General features: G+C 37.9%; 1 protein-coding gene across 2 annotated transcripts in view; it reads right to left on the minus strand.

Moving 5' to 3' along the window:
• The window catches only part of RAB3C (RAB3C, member RAS oncogene family), a 282,400-nt gene extending 259,284 nt beyond the window's left edge, over positions 1 to 23,116 (minus strand). Inside the window, exons 1-2 of one of the 2 annotated variants that reach the window (XM_086700488.1) lie at positions 22,787 to 23,116; positions 1,360 to 1,587 (exon numbers count right to left, since the gene is read on the minus strand). In XM_086700488.1, the coding sequence (XP_086556614.1) occupies positions 1,360 to 1,587; positions 22,787 to 22,804 (246 nt within the window). In that variant the 5' untranslated portion in view covers positions 22,805 to 23,116. Of the gene's footprint in view, positions 1 to 1,359; positions 1,588 to 21,992; positions 22,200 to 22,786 lie in introns of those variants that run through there. The other variant, XM_025924493.2, reaches the window with a different exon arrangement.
• Between the last annotated feature and the right edge of the window lie 1,117 nt (positions 23,117 to 24,233).

The following is a 24,233-nucleotide window of genomic DNA, read 5'->3' on the forward strand; positions in this document are numbered from 1 at the left end:
AGGGCTTTGAGGACTGGAAGAGTAGTGAACGGTCCTCTGACAACTTTTCCAAGCTCTTACACCAGTTCTGTTTAGACTTGGATGACTCCTGAATTATAATAAGTAAAATAGTAAGCTGCCCAAAAGGATACCTGTCTGTGTGCATACCTACATCTTTAAAGTTACACCTAAGAACTTTAAGATACTTAAAGGTCACTCGGTTTATACCGATATTTTAATAAAGTGGTATTTATTTTTTAAAAAAAGGTTTATATTTTGCACTCTGGGATTTATCTTTCTTCCAGTTCTCCATATTTGAGGAGGGAGATTTATCATCAGTCCTACAGATTACCCCTGAGGCCAGTGCAAAATGGCAGTAGATATCAGAATTATCTCAGAGGAAGGTGGGAAACATCTCTTGGGAGGAAATACGTGTTTACAGCTCAAGTTAATTTGAGTGGCAGAGGCACAAATAAACAGGGAAAAGGGGCCAAAACACTGCAGAAATGCTCCACACCACTGTACCCATATATTCCATGATATACATAAAATGCTTACTCCACAAATCTCTTTTGGTGTCACTAACTTTTATTTCATTCTTATATTACCTTAAACCTGTTACCAACATACATTTTTCTTCTGCTTCTCACTTGCTATTGTCCTAATTTTATCCCAAAGATTTAAAGAAACTTTGATCTTCTGCAGGGGTGGGAAGAGGCAAAAAGCTAGTCAAATGGTCTCAAAAGTTAGTGGGAAAACTTCTGCTTAGAGGAAAACCCTGTTTAAAGTAAATATTTTATTTCATTTGTTTTGTTTTGCTTGTGTGAATAAACATAACTCTTAGAGCTGAGAAAAGAAAGTCTGTAAAAGGTAAATAGACCATGTTCAAAGTTTTATGTGGGGCTTTATAAAGGTACCAAACTTAAGTTTTCTCTACATTTGGTCATTGACCTTTTCTTTACAATGCCCAGGACAAGATGGTCCCTATGATCTAAAAGGCTAGATTGACTTTGCCAACTTTGTGGATTACAAAAGTGGCATAGAGAGGGATTCACAGGCTTGTTCAGGGTCATACAGATCATGAAAGGCAGAGTCTAGCTTCTCATTGAGTGTTCCTTCAACCACCAACACAACATATATTTGGATTTTCTTTCTTCTGAAGACTCTAAGAAGCAACACTTCACAATAAGGCATAGTTTAGTCTCCATACCTTAAAGAGGCATCACTCTACTGTCTTTGAAACAGAATTTTCCAAGCAAAGAATCTAGAAATGGAGCCTGTGGACCCATGGGGACAGAACAAGGCAGAAAGTGTCTCTCTTTCATACATCTAGCTTCAATGTCATAGACTGAAGAACATTGTCATTTCAAAGTCACTTACCCAAATCTGAAGCTTGATTCTCTTTTCATTTTTGAATACAGTTTTTACTTTGAAATCGATCCCAACTGTGCTGACGAATGCAGATGTAAAGGAGTCATCTGCATAACGGAACAGGAAAGATGTTTTCCCCACACTGCTATTGCCAATGATGAGCAATTTGAACATGTAGTCAAAGTTCTGATCAGAGGAGTCTTTCTGGCCATACCTGGCATCTTGGGAAGAGGCCATCTGTGATTAAAAAAAAAAAAATGAGGATCAGTCTTCCGTTTGATATGAAGCTAGCAGCACACTCATTATTGGCCTTGCCAGAAACAGATGTCAGACCACTCAGGAGACCAGATGAGAATGCTCCCCAGTTTTCCTCTGATGCTGGTATCCATGGCAATAATTCCCTGCTGTAAGACAGAACAGCAAATCTTACAGCTCTTTCCAGCTGTGTTGGTGTTTGTCACTGCTCAGCATTCAGAACCAATCAAAGACACCAAAGGAGACATCTATGAGGGTTACATGAAAAGCAAAGATATGAGGAACCAGCCAGAGCATGTGGGCTCTGCAACTTTATAATCCCAGTGATGGACACACCAAAGTGGCTGAACAGCAGGGTGTTTCTTACTGAATTATCTGAATTATTAGAGTCTCTCTTATTTCCTAAGAAAGTGCACCCACAGCATGTATCTATTTCATCTATTAACATCACATTAAATCAACATCCTAAAATAAATGGTAGTCCCTTTCAAATTAAAAATGGAGACAGCAAGGGGTGTCTGGGTGGCTCAGTCGGTTAAGCGTCTGATTTCGGGTCAGGCCACGATCTCACATCATGGTTTGTGGGTTCAAGCCCCTCATCAGGCTCTGTGCTGACAGCTCAAAGCCTGGAGCCTACTTTGGATTCTGCATCTCCCTCTCTCTCTGCCCCTCCCCTGCTTGTGCTCTGTCTCTCTCTCTCAAAAGTAAATATTTAAAAAATGACAATGGCAAGTATTTATGGTTCAAGCACTGTGTGAGAAATTTACTGAAACCTCACAACAACCCAATGAAGTAGATTCATATGAAAATGAGAAAAATGACACTCAGAGCTATGATCAGGTAATGTACTCAAATTCACGCAGGTATGAGTGTCAGAAGACCATTCAAGTCAGGTAATATAGCGACAGGGCTCATAATATTAAACTCTACCTTGTTTCTCAATGATGACTAGGGAAATATGCACACGTGCTCTAAAAGACAATGTAGGAAATATTTAATTATGAAATGCATCAATGAAGAATCCCAGCTGGGTTCCTACCTTGGCTCTACCATTTCCTGGCTGTGTGACTTTGAGTCGGTTTATTATTTTAAAACGGTGTGCCTCGGTTCTTTCTCTTACTTGACACGGAAATAATTATCATCTAACTTGGAACACTTGTGAAATAATAGATGCTATATCTGGAAAGCAGATATGTGAAGCACCTAGTATAGCATAGACAACGATCTTTATGATTAATTATAAACGCTTTACACAGATGTGGATTTTTTCTCACTTTTTTGAGGACCATCTAAACAGCCATCAAAGCAGATGCTGCATGACTTCTAAACACCATTTGGCTCAATACAGAAAAGGAGTGTTTAGAACAGTAAACCTCACTGATTAGTGTACTTCCTTACATTTTCTGGTGCTTTGAATTCTTTGGCAATCGCTGTGCTGTCCAATATACCCCAAAATGGTAGCCACTAAGCACAAATACCTGTTTATATTTAAATTAATTAAAATCAAATAAAATTTAAAATTCAGTTCCTGAGTCACACTACCCACATTTCAAATGCACAACAGTCACGGGTGGCCAGTAGCTATAGTATTGGACAGCACAGATATAGAGCATTGGCATAACTGCAGAAAATTCTATTGGATGGTGCTAGGCTAGACAGACAGCCTTTTCTCATTTCCAACAAAATCTGATTAATAATAATCTGTCTCTTGGGGAAGGTGGCCAAGAGAGAAGCCTAGGAAGATAGGAGAATGCTTGGAACAGTAAAGAGTGCTCACCCTCATCTAAGACAACATTAGTTGTTGAAATCACATTCATGTGTTTATAAACAATTAAGGGAAAAGGGAAAAAAGGAGACGGTGAGATAACATATTCTCTTTCTACCGATATTTAGTGACAGTAATAGAACACAATTATATGTATAAGAATAAGGACAAAAAGAAAATCTGTATATATTATTAAATTTAAGGGCAGTAAAAATTTTGATGGCACTTCACACTTTCTTATTGAATATAAGCTTCAGCATTTGTCTTTTTAAGTCCATGCAACCACACCAATGTCTTCAATAATTACAACTTGCAATGAGTGTTTGCCAGTATGCAAAACTGGGCCACTAAAACAGGCAGATATCATGATTTTCCTTTCTGGCCCAGCGGTCCACCTGCTAACGTAAACCTCCACCAACACAAGCAGCGAGACAAGAACAAAAATAGGATCATAACTCTGGACTATAAGTTTGAACAATGGTGTCTTCCTCTGATGACTTCTGAAGTCAGGAAACTGTTCCGTGTGGCACCCCCATTCCTGCAGACATTGTCCTTTCACCAATTAATACTAACCCCCCCTTATGGAAATGGTGAGGTTAGCCAAGCCTGCAAATGGTCTTTGTTAAGAAGATCTTTCTACCATCTTTTATATGAAGAAGTCCAGATGCTAGGTTCTTGGAGAAAAATGTTCAGCTATGTCACAGCAGAAAACGGACACTACAACTTTCCTAGAGCTGCCCATACTCAGCCTGCTAGCCTACCATATAGTGTAATCCATCACTTGAAGGGGGTATCCAACTGAGTCCTGTGAATCTCTAGGATGCCTTACAGGAAAATGTGACAAAGAAAGCTGCTATCAATCCCAAGTCCTATTCCAAAACCTGCAGAAATATCAACATTATCAACATCAACCTTTTAAAATGTAATTATAGAGATTTAGATGGAGAAAACCATCCTGGGGCTTTCTCTGATAAGAGAAAATGAAGAGGTTCAATTTCAAGAGCTGATATACCTTGTGGGGTCAGCAGCAAAGAAGGTGGTGGGAACACAGAGGGTGTCTATGATGCAGGAGGACAAAGCTGGTAAACAGGTAGGTGTATCCAGAGCCTCTAAAGGACTAATTAGAAGAGTTTCCTAACACACTATTCTTGAAGGTATTTTTTTTTACTATTTCCTGACTTATATCCCCAATAAGATTCACAAAGAGCCAAAAATATGTGCATTGGGAATGTATAGGTCTTACATTAAACCTCAGAATAATGAAGCAAATCCTGGCCCAGAGGATTAACAAAGAAATTTCCCTAATCTTGCTGAGAACAGATATGAAGTGGTTTGACAGCATATAAGTGTCAAAGGCACTCGTAGTCACAATGTCAACTTACTGACACTTCTAAATACTAAGTCATGTGAACATTTTCATAGTTTTCATGGGAAAATAGAGCTGTAATTTGAAAACATCAGTACACGTGAAGTAACTTTCCAGAAAGTAAATCAGATTTCATAAGAGATATAAAAGAGAACTCTTTAAATTGCATTCATCTTGAATTAATTAAAAAACAATCACCCAATGGAAAGAATCTTTGAGGTAGTCCAACTTTCCACTCATTCCAAGAGTCCCTTCTGCTGGCATGTGAGCATCTCAGGTTAGTATTCTAGCTTGGCCCTTCACACAGAGTGACAAAAAGTTTAGGAGGTTATGAAGCACTATATTTCATTGCAGAACAACTGCAATGGTCTAGATTCTGCCATATGTATGTATGTATGTATGTATGTATGTATGTATGTATGCGGTCTAGATTCTGCCATATGTATGTATGTATGTATGTATGTATGTATGTATGCATTTGAGAGACAGAGATAGAGAGGATGCATGCGTACGTGCATGTGCAAACACAGCAGAGAGGGGAGGGACAAAGGAAGGGAGAGAGAGAATCTTAAGCATGCTCCATGCACACAGTGGAGTCCATGTGGGGCTCAATTTCAAGACAGTGAGATCATGACCTCACCCAAAATCAGAAGTCAGATGCTTAACCAACTGAACCACCCAGGCATCCCTAAATTTTGCCTTATAAATCAAGAGTTGACTCTTCTCCCATCTGAAAGAACTTCACGTGACTGAAGGAACAAATCACAGCTCCACAAGCTTTTCCTTGGATGATCCCTTTACTCCTTTCCCCTCACAAGACATGTCCAAAAAATCCCATACATCCTGCTAGATTAAACTGACATCTCTTCAGATGTCAACGTCCCATGTGTGGACCCCAAAACTGCTCACAATATTCCAGATACAGTAGTGCAGAGTAAAATGAGACTATTATATTTCATCACAATTGACTTAATAAAGTCTTCTCAAATGCTCAGGTCTTTTTTCACATTAACTGTAATAAACATAGGTCTCCCCTATCCCTATCCTTATCCCTATCCTATACTTGGGCAATTGATTTTTTTTTAATGGAAATGTTAACCTTTATATGTACCCTATTACATTTCCTCTTGTTCATTGTAATTTGCAATTCAATTCTGATAATTTTTATGTCCTTTCATCAAACATATTACTTATCCCTTCCAGATTTATTTCATTCCTAAGTCTGATCAGTATGCATTTGATTTATTCATTTAAGGCTCTGATCAAAATGCTAATCAGTTTGTAGACAAACAACAATAAACTTTTTACCCTGTTAAATATACATGAATCTGTAGATGAGATTTCTACAATATGTCAAGGAATTTGGCAAATTTAAAGCAAATTCTTAACCTCTGGGAGTTGGTGTCTTGAGAAACCAGTGTTGCCCTCCTAGGTATGCCTTGGTTCAACTGCAGGTGAACAGATCATGGATTTCATTGATGTGTCAGTTTTCATTTCACTTCTAGCTCCCCCAGAAGTCCTACTGACTAGGGACCAAACAGATTACCTCTGACTAACATGTGCAATCACAGCCCACTTCAGCATTTTTGACATTTGTTTTTCAAAATAAAGGGGAAAAGCAAATTATTTTCAGGGAGTCCCCCGGGCACTTAAGAATCTAAATTGTACTAAGCCACTTTGTGGATCTCATGAGAAACACAAAAACAAGTCATTTTAAATTTACTGTGTTCCCACTACTACTACTGCCTGAGGGGCAGTGGGAAGATGAAGGAGGATAAATTATACAGAAAAGGACATGTAGTTCTCTGAAACTGGAAGGATAAAAGCAAGGATGAGGCAGATGTATTTAAGGGCACAAATGCACAAAGTAGTTTCAAATCTCAATCACTGCTACCTGGCAAAAAAAGAAAAATAAGAAGAAGAGCTATTCCTGAGAGCTCTAAAGTCAAGACTAAAACTTGAAAACCAATAAGGAAAATATGAAAAGTTAAGATTCCCAAATGTCCGTCATCTGGTCCCCAGGTGGTTTCTCCTGGGGAAGGTCCCGGTCTGGGCACTTTGTCGCCTTCCCGTCTCTCTCTGAATGGACCAGAATTGTGATGTTCTAGGCAGTCTCTGGCCAGCAATTTCTCCATGTGTGTGTCTGCTGCTGTTTGTTCTGGAATGAGCCAGGTGAGAAGCAAGAAAACACTGCTCATGCCACTGTGGACACAGCACCACTTAGCTGAGAAGATGCTGTCCAGGAAACTGGAAGCAGCCAAGGCACTGGATAATTCCAACACTAACCCCGGCTCTGAGGGAAAGGCCTGGAAAAGTAGGGCAACATTCAGAAACTGCCTTGGTCTCTTTTCTTTGTCAGCAGGGAGTGAATTACTCTTTCACGGGACTCAAGGGAGAATGTGTATGATGGTATGCCAAATGATAGTAATGCTTCCAAGATGCAAATCACTGTGTATTTTAAAGGTACTGCTTAGGCTAAATTTCACAACACTCCTTTTAGCCCATTTCTGAATCTCTATCTCCTGCACAGCTTCTCTAGTAGAATAGTATAACTTTCAGCTTATGTACGGAAAGATGGTAAAATGATTGCAGTAACAGCCCTTATAGGCACTGTACTATATGCTCTCTATATATTATCACACCTAATCCTGTTACTCCCCCAGGATTTCACTATTAGTACCCCCATATTAGACAAACTGTGTGTATTTAAAAAGGGCTTCTTTTCTCCCCTGCCAGAAGCATGAGGGGATTTTCTCTAATCCTCACTGTGAGAACTTGACAGGGGTTCTGAAGGCAAAATTCACAAAAGCGTGCCCCCCACTGGCCCCACCAAACTGCACCCACTAGAGGTTTTATCTCTTGGATTTGTCCACAGTGAGGCACCAGCAATCCACCAATTACAGCTCATGTTTTCCTACCTCAGTACTGGTTCCCATGAAGGTTTCTGTTCCAGGAATTTGTGATTCTCTTTATCAGGTTATCTGCCCCTCCAATCTAAGGGGAGCAATTTTCTCCGTGACTTCAATTCTCTGGTGAATCTAAGAGTTGGTAAGTTTTACTTTTTTTTTTTTTTTTTTTTTTTTTTTTTAGTTTTTTAATGTTATTTATTTTCGAGAGAGAGAGAGATAGCCCAAGAGGGGGAGGGGGCAGAGAGAGAAGGAGACAAATAATGTGAAGCAGGCTCCAGGCTCTGAGCTGTCAGCACACATGACCTGAGCTGAAGTCAGACACTTAACTCACTGAGCCACCGAGGCACCCCAACTTTATTTTTCCTCATGTGAGGATTGCAGTGACAACTTCCAAGCTCCTTAGCTACCGGAGAAGAACCCAAAGTCATTATCCCCATTTTGAGGAAACTAAGTGTATTTGAGAGGAAATTTAAGTAGGAGGTCCTGGTATTCCAATAGGTTATCTTGATTTCTCTCAGTCTGTATACTGAGTCCTCATTACCTGGACCAAATGTATTCTTCAAGAGTTACAGATATATGGGTTCAGCTAGTTCACCCTTCTCTTCATCAAACTAACAAGCCTCCAATTTCTACCACAGAGGAGAATATTCGAAGAGGTAAGGACACTTCTCTTTGCTTCTAAAAAAATACATTCCTTTGTTGAACAAAGGCATGACTTCAATTTGATATATTTTTAAATTAATTATAATGGTTTTTGAATCTTCTAGGAAGTCTAGGTATGTATTGCTACAGTGTCAAGAAAAATGAAGTTTATCAAAGCATGTAAAAACTATTCCTACTAGTATCAAAGACCAGCGTTCTCCAGCCCATTCTCTACCTCAATCCTGGTGTAGTTACAGAGGGTTCCCAGAGGGAAAGAGAGCCTGTACAGAGGCCAGGTAGCAGCCCAGTAAAGGAGATGCCCAGGCCATAGAAGAATGTGAGCAAGGTTTTCTGGGAAGAGAGAACCACAGGAGTGGGAGAGCTCTCCAGAGTCTTATGATGCAATCCTGACAGTTGCAAAGAAGCACAGCCCTGGTCCCAGCGGCTCCTGCACATCCTCACGGATGCTGAAGCCAGACAGTTATTAGTGCAGTCCTGATGAGCCCGGCTAATAGCAATTCATGCCTTATAAATCACAGCATGAAGGAAGGTTAGAAAACACGATTCCACTTCTTTTCTAGCAGTTCTGAAATTATGTGCATGCAGATGCATCTGTGAAAAGAAAACTATAGTCTTCATGCGATGTGAATATGGGTAAAGAGCACATACTCTGTGGTCAGGCTGCCTGAGAAGGAATCCCAGATTTTGCTACTTGCATAAACTTAGTCACGATTTTAAATTTTTTGTTATTTTTTTAAGTATACTAAGCTATAATTTCCTCACCTATGAAAGAGGAATTATAGTAAGATCATCAAAGTAAAATTGTTGGCATGTGTTATATCCTTGATCAAACCCATTCACTTTCTTCTCCAACTCACATTGGCACTACTCTCTGAAAATGGGAATGGCCAATTTTATGAAATTTGCTTCCTCTCATTTCCTAACTTTAGAGGGCATGAGGTTTGACACCCAACACTTCCACTCTGTGGAGCTGCATAATTGCTGAGATAAACATGTTACTCTTTCACTTAAAATATTATGACATGGAACCAATACACTCATCAAAATGCCTCTCAGGACAGAAGCTGAGACCCGAGCACAGACAGAAGTGTTCTGCGGTCTAAAAGGCTGCAGGGAGGGGTATGTGGCCAATGGCCATATGCCCTGTGATATGACCTCTCCTGTGACATTGTGGCTGCCCAGGAACTTGTAGAGAATTCCTAAATTCATGAAACTCTTGGGTATGAATGAGCTTTTGTAGAAACAGGGAGAGACCTGAGTTTCACGTCTGCACTAATAAGGGGGCAGAATTCAAGTAATACATGGTATGAAAAGCATGAGAAAGAAGCTCCAGGAACTTGAATGATGGGGAAACTCTCCTCTTATGTGGCCTTGGAGTTGGTTTTAAGTGAAATTCACCCTAATTTCTGATATTAAATTTGGTAAATCACCAAAGCCCACAATATTATTATAAACACCAATACTGTAACATAACTTCAAGGTTGCTAAGAGACTAGATCTTCATTGTTACCAGCACATAAAAGAAACAGCAATTGTATAAACTGATAAAGTTGTCAGCTAACTCCACAGTGGTAATCATATTACAATACATAAATGTATCAAATCAACATGTTATATATCTTAAATTTATACAATGATACATTTAATTATATTTCAATAATAACAGTTTTTAAGTCACAATAGCATTATTTCAAGGTCAGAAATCATTAAAAGGTTTCCATATATAAACATAAACGTATATATATACATATAGATACATATAGATATAGATACAGGTATAGATATATATAGTACCTTACATACAATCTGGTTATCTCCATCTTTTCCCAAAAACCTTCTAAAACAATGACTAAAGGTTTTCATAAAAATAAAATTCCATATAGAAAAAGAGAAATAGAAAAGCAAGAGCAACAAAAGTTTGGGATTTGGAAGTGAATGACTAGAGAAGAGGGATTCCTAGGCCTGCACAAAAAACCTTAATGTGGAGAATCTGAAATGGTCTTGGGAATGGAGATGGCAAGTGTCCTGATTATGGGGTGTGGCTACAGCGACCAGCTCTCCTAGTTTTCCCCAAACTGAGAAGTTTCATGGGACATTGCAGGGCTTTCAGTGCTAAAACCCAGAAAGCTGGGATGGTTGGTTACCTAGACTAGGGCATGCAAACAAGACAAATGGTTGAAAATCCAAGCCCCACATAGCCAAGAAACCATCTTCCCCATATGCAACTTTTTTTTAAAGAAAATTGAGTTTTAAATATTTTTAAAATCAGCAAATATTCTTGACATTCATATTTCCTATATGCAGATGGCAATCTGTCAATTTATACAAATTAAAGGGACTCTCTCTTAGCTATAAAATGTAGAGAACCACTTAAAACTTTTCTTACAGATATGGATAAAATACACATAAAGCTTTCTCATCATTTCTTGGTAGCAAGAAATAGCAGACATGTTGTTCTCAAATACCTGCTCTCTCTAGTTGGATACATTTTCATTCAGGAACACAAAACGAGATTCTCATAGGATATACTAGATCCTAGATTTCCAAAACCGGGGAACTGTACCTGAATTCTGCAGAATCAAAATATTCAGTATCAGCCCAGGCATCTATAATTTTTAAAGTATCCCATATGATTATTTTGACCAGACAGTTTGGCATTCTTTGGATTAACAAATTTCCATATGGAAATCAGGGTAGGTGTCCATCGTCAAGGCCTCAGGGATATACAAAAGAGGAGACTGAGTAATCTGACATTTAGGCTGAGATCCAGAGGAAGTGGAAAATGGGATCCTAGCACTCTCTGCTGCTGTCTTCACCAGTTAGTAACCCCTTCTGCCAATAGTGACAACAGATCTCATCCCCATAATGTTGACTCTGCAAAGAAATTCCTATACTCTAGAAGGCCCAGTCTGCCCAGGTAAGCTGATTTCTGAGAAATCTGTTAATTATCTTAGCCCTGGTAAGAGCCAGAACCTTCTAAGGCCAGTGATGCTCACTGGGAACTCTCTGTCAGAGTATGAGGAAGAATGGCATCATAAGAAGCAGTAAGCAATTTTGCAGAGCAAATTGCAGAGCAAATGAGGCTGTGTGCTGCCCAGCTCTGATGAAGGTGGCCGTGACTTTCTCTATCAGTCATTTTAAAAAATAACACACAAGTGGACTTTACTTCCCCTAACTCCATAAGAAAGCACCTGACAGCTACAGGAGGACAGTGTCCAAGTTGAAACCACAAGGTAAAGAATGTCTCTTGTAAGAGCACTTCTTCCTGAGAAGAAAATAAAATGTAAACAATAAATAAGTACTCTGTGGTATAGTGAAAAGACTCTTCTAAAAATACCTAGCAAAATACTCTAAACATTCCCACTGGGGAAAAAAAAGCCTAAATCTTAATATTAATATATGTATTTCCTAAGGAATTTTTATCACTGAACATTTTTAAAACATCAACCATTTTAAAACTAATAAACATTTCAAAAACATTAAAGATGATTTTAAATAGGTAAACCTTGAAAAATACCTCCAGAGATTTGCTACAGATTCCTTCCAAATCCTAACATTTCTCTTCTCTTATTCCATTCATCAAGGTAGGTCATGTAGAGGGGCAAACACCCCATTGTACATGCACTTATGACACAAAGGAAATATCTGAACCATTCTTGGGAAGCTGGGTGGGTTATTATTTTATGTATTTGTGTTTCTATGTCATGCAGGTTCACCAATTAGAATGACTTCCCAAGCCCCTTTGCTAGTTACAATCATCCCTGCTTTTCATTCAAAAGCTACTGCTACTATTATTTGCTACAAAGGACAGGCCCATCCATGCACAGTTATAAAAGAGCATTCACATCCACGGGTGTACTGTGTTCCAGTTGTCCCTTTTCGTCAGTCCTACCACTCAAACAGGTGTTCAGTGAATTACAACATTCAAAAGAAAAACCATCTTTTATTGCTAACATCATAGATGAGTATCACACGAGGGTCATATTTTGCCAATTGGTGCATGTATTCTTTCTTGAAGCTCTATAAAGCTGCTGCAGCTATGGCCATTTGAACAGAACTTATTCATCAGTGTTGGCTTGCAAATTTTTCTAATTGATGAGACTCAGACATGCATCTTAGCCACTGTATGACTAACAAATAACACCCTTGATGGGCTAAAGTTAGACTAAGAGCAGGCAGACTAACAATGAGAGGTTCACTGCCTCAACTCTTTTTTACTTTTAATGTTTGTTTGTTTGTTTGTTTTCAGAAACACAGAGAGAGAAAGAGAGAGCAAGCGAGTGAGGGGCAGCAAGAAAGGGACACAGAGAATTCAAAGCAGGCTCAGCACTGTCAGTACAGAGCCTAATGCGGGGCTCAAACTCACAAACCATGAGATCATGACCTGAGCTGAAATCAAGAGTCAGAGGCTCAACCAACAGAGCCAGCCAGGTGCCCCTCACTGCCTCACCTCTTAAAGTCACATAATGGTTTGGGTTCCTGGACATAAAAAGCTGAGGGTGTAGAAGCTAAGTGACAATGCTGCCAGGTTTTCCTCAGTCAGGAGGTAAAGTAGGCACAAAATAAAACTCTTAGGCTTGCTAGATCAAAATTCCTAATATGGGATCCAATCCAATCAGCTTATTGGAGAGCAGGGAACCTGCTCAGGGAACCCTGACCCTATCTTTTTAAGATTCTGTAAGCAAATGAAAACCTAGAACTTTCACTCTTATGGTTTCATCATTTAATGGATAGAAATATTTCACAACCCCCAAAAAACTGACATAATTCTGTAAACCAATCTGAAATGTGCTGGTATTTGAAAAGGCATTTTGCTTCTGCACAGTTGAAGCTATTAAGGAATATATTCATGACAAAATAAAGCAATTGTTAAAATGATTTTATTTTTACAATTTTGCACTTTGTTCAAATTTTTGAAAGTGTCATAAAGCCCACAATTTTATTTTCAAGACACAAAGAAAAAAGTGCAGCATCACAATTGCAATTATGAATAGAAATATAAATGATAGAAATTAAAATGTAAACGTATTTATGGTTACATAAACAAATTATACAAAATACACAAAATAAATTTCATTCATTTATATTTCATGCCAGTAATCTACAAGGAATAATTAAATCACTAATATTTTTATTTACATTTCTATCTCACCATATCAATGAGCAGCTCACAGTGGTTTTTTTGTTTGTTTTTTGGGTTTTTTTTTCTTTTTTTTTTTTTTTTTTTTTTTTTTTGGTTTCTGGACCATACCAGAAATAAACCCTATTAAACCTTCCAATATCCAAACATGTCACCCCAAGAGCTTATATGTATCTTTTCTTGACAGTATGTTTCTATTGTAAAAGAAGCCAACACTGAGCCAAAAGTAACTGAAACGAAGAGTGCCCCAAGGGTACCTCAAGGAGCTTATCAAAAGGTTACAGGCAGCAAAGGAGTTAGTGAAGATAAATCAACAGAAACTGTAACATTTAAGAGAAAGAAAAAAATTAGCAGAGCTTCAGTGTTTTGGGGAACACTGTCTAAAATCTAATATAGATGTTGAAGTCTCAGATGAAATATGGGGGGGGGTGCCTAGGTGGCTCAGTTACTTACGTGTCTGACTCTTGACTTCGGCTCAGGTCATGATCTCACAGTTCATAAGTTTAAGCCTTGTGTTGAGCTCTGCACTGACAGTATGGAGCCTGCTTGGGATTCTCTGCCTCCCTCTCTCTGCCCCTTCCCTGCTCATGCTCTCTCTCCCTCTCTCTCAAAAATAAATAAACATTTGCGATGGGATGGAAAAATATTTGAAGATACAATACATAAATACTTTTAAAATTTGGTGAAAAACATGAACTTACATGCATTAGAACCACATTAAATCCCTAAGCTGGTTAAACATAAAGAAAACTACATCTAGGCAGACCATAGGCAAACTCTTCAAAGTTGAACAGAAAACAGAAAAAGGGACAAATACCATAATACAGTATTATGAAAAACAGCTGACTTCACATTATGATGGAGGTCAGCAGACAATGCAATAACCTAAAATACTGAAAGAAAAAAAAAATCAAAACTTTTATATGCAACAAAACTATCATTCAAAAATGAAGGCAAAATAAAAAGCATTGGCAGATAAACAAAAACTGAGGGAATCTGTTGTCAGCAGATCTGTACCACAAGAAATGCTAAAGGAAGTTGTTTGGGCCGAAAGAAAATGACACCAGATAGAAACTCAAATCTACAGAAAAAGCACCAGGTAAGACAAATAAGTAGTGGGCAAACATAAAAACAGATACATATGTTTCTTTTGCATTCTTCCAATTAACAAAAATGCATACGATTGTTTAAAGCTAAAAATATAGAACTGTATTGAGGGCTTGTAACAAATGCAGATGTAACACATATGACATGATTTCACAAAGAATGAGGTGAATGAAATTATATTATTGGAAAGTAACTATATTTTATGTGAAGTAATACAATACCAACTAGACTATATAACAAGTTGCAGACACGTATTACAATCCTTAGAATAAACACCAAAAAAAAATGTAAACATGTATAGTTGAAAAGCTAACACAAATTATACATGCATAATTAGTTTTCAACTGCTGCTATAACGGATATTTAAAACAATACCCAGTCATTATTTGAGTCAGAAGTCTGGACACAGTGTGACTCAGCTGGGTCCTCTGCTCACTCTGCTCAGGCCTTACAAAGCCAAAATCAGCGCGTTGCCAGGGCTGGGTTCTTACCTAGAGGCTCTGAGGAAAATCCAACTTCCAAGCTCATTTAAACTGTTGGCAGAACTCACTTGCTTGTGGTTGTAGGACTGAGACCTTTTTTTTTTTTTTTTTTTTGACATATAGACATCTTCACCTTCAAGCAACAAGCCTCATGCTTCAAATCTCTGACTGTCCCTGTGCCACATCTCTCTGACTACAGCCAGAGAAAGATCCCTGCTCTTAACAACTCATGTGATTAGACTGGACCCAGCTGATAATCCAAATTAATGTCCCTACTTTAAAGTGTATAACATCCATTACATCTGCAAAGTCCCTTTTGTTATGTAACATAATTTATTCATATGTTCCAGGGATTAGGCCATAGATAACTTTGGAAGGGGGATGGTAGCTAGTCTTCCTACCACAACACACGAAAGGGAGATAAATTACAGATGACAAATAGATAGAAGAGCTGAATGATAGAGATATTTGTATATATTTTGATAGTTGAAGTTGTTTAAAGATTTTTTTTCTGCAAAGTAAACTCTAGGTTCCAATAGCTTCATTTATGAACTCTATCAAACACTTTATGAATCAAAGTAGACCAATCTTAGATATCAAAATCATTCAGAACACGGGTGAAAAGAACACTTTTCAGCTTGTTTTATAAGGCCTGCATAATTCCAACATTATAACATCATAAAAGCATTACAAGAAAATTATACACCAATATCCATCATTAAGTTAAACGCAAAAATCCCAAAAGAAATATTATCAAAATGAATCTAGCAATACATAGAAAAAACAATGCATCGTAGCTAACAGGGGTTTATCTAAGGAATGACAGATTAACTAAAAAAGTCAATCAATAGAATCCAACAAAATATAGGATCGCCTATACCCTATCACTATATCAAGTGATCACCACAATAGATGCAAAAAAAATGTTTTGACAAAATTCAACACCCATTTAATGTTAAAAACAAATACTCTCAACAAATGAGGAATCAAAAGAAATTTTCTCAATATAATAAGGGTATCATACAAATAACAACAACATCAATAACAACAACTATAGCTGAGCTCATACTTAATGGTGAAAGATGGAAGGCTTCCCCCCTAAGAATGAGAACAAGATTGAGGAGGTCTGTTCATCATTTCTACTCAACATTGTATTGGATGGCCTACACTATGGAATGAGATAGGAAAAAAAAAAAAAAGGAGATCACTGGAAAGGAAGAACAGCCTTTATTTGCGAATGATGCTATTGTTTGTGTAGAAATTCTTAAGCAATCTAAAAGAAAAACCTACTAAAAATAAATAAATGCAGCAAGGTCTCAGGACATAGTCAAGATAAACAGATCAAAGGAAGTGTAGAGTCGAGATACATATATAGAAACCCCACCTATAATTAATAACCTATATTTCATCAAAATAAAAGCATATTCATCAAAAAACACTATTAAGTATTAAAGCTACAGACTGGCAGAAAATATTTTTAAATATATATTTTAATATATATTAATAAATTAAATATATATAAACATTTACATATATCTGGCAAATTTACATAAAGACCTGCAAGTAAATAATAAAACAACTCTCCATAAAGACCAAAAGGCTAAACAGACACTTATCAACGGAAGATATACAAATGACCAGTAAACAGATGCAAATGTCCCCAAATCACTGGTCATCAGGAAAATGCAAATTCAAATCATAATGAGATACCACAAAACACTCATTAAAGTGGCCAAAATTAAAAAGACAATTGACACCATATATTGTTGAGGATTGTAAAGCTACTGGAATGCTCACATACTGCTGATAAGAATGTAACATGGTACTACCATTTTGGCTAAAGATTTGACTTTTTTAAAGAGCTAAATGTACACTGACCCTTTATCCTACCAATTCTACTTCTAGCTATTTACCCAAAAGAAATGAAAGCATATTATTAGATAAGACTAATTTGATAATGTTTACAGCCTTAATCATAATAGTCCCAAATTGGAAATTACCTCAAAATCCACCAACAGGAAAATGGATTTCAAAAGTTTGGTAGATTGATAACAAAAGTATAATATGCATCACAAAAATGGAACGGTTATTGATATATGCAACAACACAGATTAATCCCATACACATTATACTAAGCAAAATAAGCCAGACTCAAGGGTAGATAGTGTATGTGCTACTGTATGTTCATATTGTATGTTTCACAGAAGTACATGAAGTTCTAGAATAATGCAAACTAATTTATGATTTAAAAAAAAAGTCAAAGCTTTTTTTTGCCAGTGGATTAACAACAACAACAACAACAACAAAACACCAATGAAAGAACTTTTGGGGTTGATTGGAAATGTTCTATATCTTCATAGTGGTGTGTGTTACATAGATATATCCATTTATCAAAATTCATCAAATTGTTCATTTAAGATTTGTGCATTTCAATGTATATAAATATCTCAGAAACTGCAAATAAACAAATGAAAAATGCTAAGGTCTATATAATTCAAAATAAAACTAAAAGATTTCATCTTCACAGGTCATGGTGCCCTACTAAGATGGTTCCTCTAGAACCTCTGAACTCAATGAATGAATGAAAAAAAGGAGAAAATGGTTGGAAAATCTTTTACCTATACAACATTTTTGAAGTGGCACAATTGTTTATACTTAGGTTGAGTGTATGAACAGTCCCAGGAAAACCCATTCCTTAGCATAAAAATGTATTTCTTTCTTGGAATATGATGGTCAGAAAAGGAATTTTCAGTTCCGATATAAGCGTAGAATGGCAGGAAAAACTGTGGTTCTACCATGTAATAAATCCACAACTTCTCAGAATGAAAAAGTGGAAACTGAAAATGATTCTTACATCACAGAAGTTTTTTTTTTTGGTTTTTGTTTTGTTTTGTTTTTTGTTTTGTTGTTGTTGCTGTTGTTGTTGTTGTTTGCTACAGGTAATTCCCCATTCTATCCTCCACTTCCTTTACAGAAGAAAGGTGGAAACTTCCAGATTTTGTTCAAATAGAATAGGAAAGAAGTCCTTGTTTCTCCAATGTCAACTAGAAGTTTTCTCTGTTTCTATAAGGGGTGAGGACTAAATTTCCATTTCTGATAAAGATAAAGGGATCATCACAAGGCTAGATTTGGTCATGAATCAACAATAATGGAATGCAAGAATGTCATGTATTTTCCATAGCCAAATGAAACAGTGATATTTAGACTTTAATCCTTTGTAAGTTGTTTTTGTATAAAATATGGCTGTATTTAATATCTATTATAGTTTTTACCTCAGCTTCATGTTCAGTGTATACCTATATTCTTTATTAAATCCTACTCGTTTTTAGATAACTTTCTTTTTCTTTTCCTTTTTTTCTTTTTTTTTTTTTTTTTTTTTTTTTGCCTCTGCTTCATTCTTTGGATAAATGATTTTCTTTGGTTTCCTAAATATTCAGACACTGTACACTTATGAGATGACCAGCAAGCTTCCAGATAACAACACTAAAGACCTTATAAGCATTAATCAGAGACAATGGATTCCATTTTGGTCCTGCAAGAGAATAAATAAACCTACAAGAAATTTAAATTCAGGAGACAGAAAGCAAACCACTTTTTAAAACATTGACCCTTCTCAAATATTTGGTTTAGTACATACAACCTTATTTTACAAACAGGACAATTTTTCTTTCTTCTAAACCAAATGAATGAATCATGTCATATCAATAGTACCCCTCATTCTTTACATCACCTCTGTGTGTCTTGTGTGTGTTCTTGAGGAATTCAATAATAGAGGAAAGAACATGCGCTATCGAGAGAGAAATCTGGCAGATTTTGATTCTGTCATGTTGGAAAAGTTATTGAATCTTAATAAGCTCCAGTATCTTGCCTGTAATTAGGGTAATGGCGACCTCTAGGATTGTTTTGTATTTCTCTCTCTCTCATTTACACACACACACACACACACACACACACACACACACTGAGATCTGAATGCAAGGAATAGTGCTTGACACAAAGTACTAGATAACTTGGAATTTGTTCATTCTGGCTCTTGAATCAAATGACAACTGTTCATCAGAGTTTTGCCCTCAAGTCATGAGCACTGCTATCCCCCATTTCATTTGGCCTTCAGGATTTATGGACTCACTGAATGAGAAAAAACAAAATGACCATCTCTTGCATTAAAATTCTAACCCATCATCTGGAGCACTTACCAAATGCTATTCCTGGTTATTTAGTCACAAAGGAAATATAGGTATCAAAAACTATCATTATGTATTATTTTAATAGTCACTATAAAAAACAATTATTATCCCTCATTTTGCACCAACTCAGAGGGAAATATTCTTCAGAAAATATGCATATATCAAAGACAACTATCTTGAATAGACCACCAGGCTATTTATATAAGTACATCAAATGCTTTTTAAAAGACATTACAGGGGCGCCTGGGTGGCGCAGTCGGTTAAGCGTCCGACTTCAGCCAGGTCACGATCTCGCGGTCTGGGAGTTCGAGCCCCGCGTCAGGCTCTGGGCTGTTGGCTCAGAGCCTGGAGCCTGTTTCTGATTCTGTGTCTCCCTCTCTCTCTGCCCCTCCCCCGTTCATGCTCTGTCTCTCTCTGTCCCAAAAATAAATAAACGTTGAAAAAAAAAAATTATAAAAGACATTACATAATTTTGTAAAAGGCTTCCTTGAATTAATTATAAGGAAATTAAGAAGTCAACAATTAAAGAGCTTGTTTTGTTCCACATCAACAAATGAACTAAATATTTTTAAATGGGGAAAAGAATATCTTAGGATGATTAAACTGTAAAATGAGGATTTGCTTGTGACTCATTTTCAGAAACCTAAGTTTTCTCCAAAAAAAAAATAAATCTGGAGGCATGTATCTCAAATGATGATGTGGTTCATTGAGTCTTTAAATGGAAAATAAGAAAAATGTGAAGTATTTATCTTGTTGCATTTTCATATATCAAAGCCACCTGGAATGTGATTATGTTTCAGAAGTATGGGTCCTGAGACATTACTTGCCATTGTAAAAAATACATAAAGCATGTTTAGAGTTTTTGTTCTTCCTATCATTATATATATTTGAAAACCTGACTGTAATAGAGGGTCATCATAACAACAATTTACTTGTTAAATGCAATCACTGGATGTGTTTTAATTAAATATACCTCAGAAAGTAGTCTTTGATTTCTTAAAATACACATATAATTTATGATAGAATTTGGACATTTGATTTTTAAATTTCAAAAATCTTGTCCAATGAATAAAATACAATATAAATATAAAAATAACTTTATCCACTAGTAAACTAATTTTATTACCTATTTTCATATTAATTTTTCATTAAAGTTTTGATTAAAATATAGAATTAAATATTATACCTACTACACAGTTGATATGAAATAATTTAAAATTCTTCCTAACGCATTAATTTCATTCAGTTCTATAACATTTTAATGGCTCTTATGAACATTCTAAGCCACTCTTCAAAGAAAATTAAAAGCAAGATGCAACATAGCTATTTTTTTTAGTAATTTATTTTGACAGACTTCAGTGTGTATATGAGGTTGACTTAAATACTAACAATCTACTTTTAAAGTCTACTGTCAATGTTTACTTATAATCAAATATGATTAATTTAGCCACTTGGTTCCTGGCAGTGCCTCCAGTAATGGAAAATTATCATAAGCCAATATATCTTGATTACAACAGCTTGTACCTTTATTGTCTGTCCAGATTCTTTTCACATCAGGTCTATAATGAAAAGCTCAGCCACAAACAGAGGTATTAGAAGATACACAATGGGGCCACTGTTTTCTTGAACAAACCAAATTTTCAATAACTCATAAGGTAATTTGAAGGCTTCCATTAAATAATACTTCAACAAACAGTTACATTCTACAGATTTTTTTTTTCATTTAACAGTCGGGTCACTGTGTACCTTAATATACATAACCCATAAAATCAAATTAAACCAAAGCATATGTTAAAAGTCTTTAATTTGTGAAGAAAACAATTGGGAAACGTTTAGGCAAAAATTAAAAGCAAATATTTCTATTGTTAGATTTGGCAGGAGAAGTGGGTTCTCAAGAGAGACAACATGTTCCAAATTGTGTGTTCCATTCTCCTCTCAACCCCATTCATAAAGTGCCTCTCTATTACGCAACGGCATCACTCTGCTAGGTTAATGAACGCAGGCTGGTGTTTAGCATTAACTGGTTGTACATAGAAACTAAAAAGCACACTCATTTTTACTTAAAAACAAAATTTGCCTAGGCAGGATGCTTAGGCAGAGGCATCTTTCCATAGAAGTGGAAGTAAGCAAACCTTAGAATGTGACTGAAATGCGGAATGAGAACGTACAACAAATGGGCACACCACTCAGGAAAGCTCAGAGGGGGTTCTTCAAAATGCAAGAGTAAACCAGTTTTGCGGACAGAGATTAAAGGCTGCCGTTCCTCTGGAATGTTTTTACTGTTTTCCCCTGATACTACTAGCACTCTAATTGAAGAAAGGGGACTTTGGGGGACCCCAACATTGTCTTAGCCTTTTTTAACGCGCTCTTAACCAAGTGGAATTCGCTCTATCCCCACTCCAAGAGAGACCCCGCAACCCCAAACCTCAAGTCCGTGCACTTGCACAGGGATCACAAATCAGGCCAGCCAAATGGGAAGATCAATGCCAATAGGAGACTGCATGTTTCCCTGACTTTTGTTTGCTCGGGTTTACATTTTAGACAGACACTCACACCTTCCTTTCAGAGCATGGGAAGGAAATGAATATCCGTATCCCTCATCGACAAGCCAATTACAGCCCCGTGGAGCGTAGAGGAACCCAACAGTGTCCCCAGGACCGAGTCTGAGCCTAGACCTTCCCAGAGGTCGAGCACAATTTATGCTTGGAGCAAGGGAGAAAGCATCTATGTCAATTCCTCCTGAGGCCACACTTTCTGTATAGACCCACCTGCATGGGAGCTTCGTGTCTCATTGTTCTCAAAATGTCCTTCCTCTCTGGTTAAGACAGCGCTGGCCGGGGAGCTCGGTCAAGCTTGCACAGCCCGCGAGCTCCACGCTCCACACTCTGCACTCTTGGGGTTCACTAACCGGCTCCAACATCAGCACCGGAGCTGTCCCCTCCTTGGCGCCGCACACGCGTACTGGCCGGGAGTCCCGCGCGCTCCTGGGAGTTGTAGTCTTGTTCCACGGAGCTTTTCTGGCCCACCGGCAAGCCCTGAACTACATCTCCCGGCAAGCAAGCAATAAACAGGCTAGCTCCTCCAGACGGACTTGGCCGCGGAGCCTCCCTTCTCCTCCCTTGGAATCGCTCCTGGTTGTTACTGCTCCCAGCTTCCCGGCCCATTTCCTAGCGAGGTGCAGCCAAAAGTGACTGCAGCTCGTATCGGCGGGGATTTTTCTTTTCTACTCACAGCCTTCAGTGGCTAGACTGTGATTTCCTGGTGAGGAAACCCACTACCTTGTGCTAATTCCCAATGCAAACGAAACCCGCTCTGCGTTCTGGGACTCTCCGCTCTACACCTTATCCCGAATCGGGAAAGTTTACATATTAACATAGGCAGACCAGGGTGGTTTTACAATCTCATTCAACAAACGCGGGGGAGAAAGATGATTAGCACACACATAAAGGGGTTCACTCGCACAATTGCATTGACAAGGCGCGCGCGCACACACACACACACCCCAAAGTCCGTCAAAGCGACATTTCGCGCAGAGCATGCAGAGGAACTCCCTTCTGCTCACCTTTCCGTACAGCTCCATTGCAACTCGAGGTTCCGAAACCCTCAGTAACGCCTGCTGCTACAAGAGGTTAGGGTCTCACGCAGGAAGCGGAGCTAAACGCACAACACAATGGAAGGGGTGGGGGTGGCGGCTGGCGGAGGGAGAAAGGAGAGACGCAGAGACACAGCTGATTTAGATAGATGGCTTCTTTCCTCTGGAGGGAAAGCGTGGAGACTTCAAGTGGCAGCTGCAGAGAAAGGGCTGAGAATCTCTTAGCAAGTGCCAGGGGCGCGATTGCGCTGGGCAGCCCCTTCCGAGGCCCTCCCCCAGGCACCTTCACCGTCATTAGCACGCACACAGCCGCTGCTGGCCGCCGGCTGGAGAGCTGATAGGGCACTGGGTTATTTACTCAAAGCAAGTCACATAAAATGAACACATTCATCACCAGAGCCCAGAAGCACCTTCACAGAATGAGATAGGAGACCTCTATTAAGTTATCCTGTTCTTTCTTTAATACAGAATTATTTCTTACATTACAAATGCACTCATCCCAGACTAGTTCAAAAACGGTTTAGAAATTGAACCTTACTTTTGTTATACTTTTATTTTCCCCATTTGACTCATAGGTGTGGCTTTCCATGTTCTCTGAACCTATCTAGAGAGACACCCCTCTCTTTTCAAGAGTTAATCAGTCCAGTAATGATTCTTGACTTTTGCACGAGGTCAAAATGATTATTATTGGAGGCAGAATGGAAAAAGAATCAACTTGATATTGGCTCAGAGGCATGGAAGTAATAACCTGAATCAGGTTGAAACTTTGCATTACACAAAACAGGAGAAGGGAGGTTCTGAAACTCAAATGTGCTTGAAAATCTCTTGGGGGGAGGTATTTAAAATTCATATTGTCGGGGCGCCTGGGTGGCGCAGTCGGTTAAGCGTCCGACTTCAGCCAGGTCACGATCTCACGGTCCGTGAGTTCGAGCCCCGCGTCAGGCTCTGGGCTGATGGCTCGGAGCCTGGAGCCTGTTTCTGATTCTGTGTCTCCCTCTCTCTCTGCCCCTCCCCCGTTCATGCTCTGTCTCTCTCTCTGTCCCAAAAATAAATAAAAAACGTTGAAAAAAAAATTTAAAATTCATATTGTCAAGACGTGCATAGAGATTTCTGATTCACTATTTGAGATGAGATGTCCAGGAATTAACATTTTAAACTAACACTCCAGCAATTCCCATGCAAGTGCCTTTGCCATAATTCTAGAAAAATTGTCTTAAAAGAATTTTTATGTAAGAAATGTTAAAAGGTACAAACCTCAAAAAATTCACAGATTGACTAAATAATGCAACAACAACAGGTATTGGGAGCCTACCATATTCAAAATACCTCACTAATTTTAGGTTGGTTTTCTGTTTGTTTTATATTTTGTTTTTCTTAAGAAATCTAAGATATTTTTTTTCTAATTTTGTAAACAATG

Source organism: Puma concolor, chromosome A1 (assembly GCF_028749965.1).
Source record: "Puma concolor isolate L17-30 chromosome A1, mPumCon1.1.hap2, whole genome shotgun sequence".
Classification (NCBI taxonomy): Eukaryota; Metazoa; Chordata; class Mammalia; order Carnivora; family Felidae; genus Puma; species Puma concolor.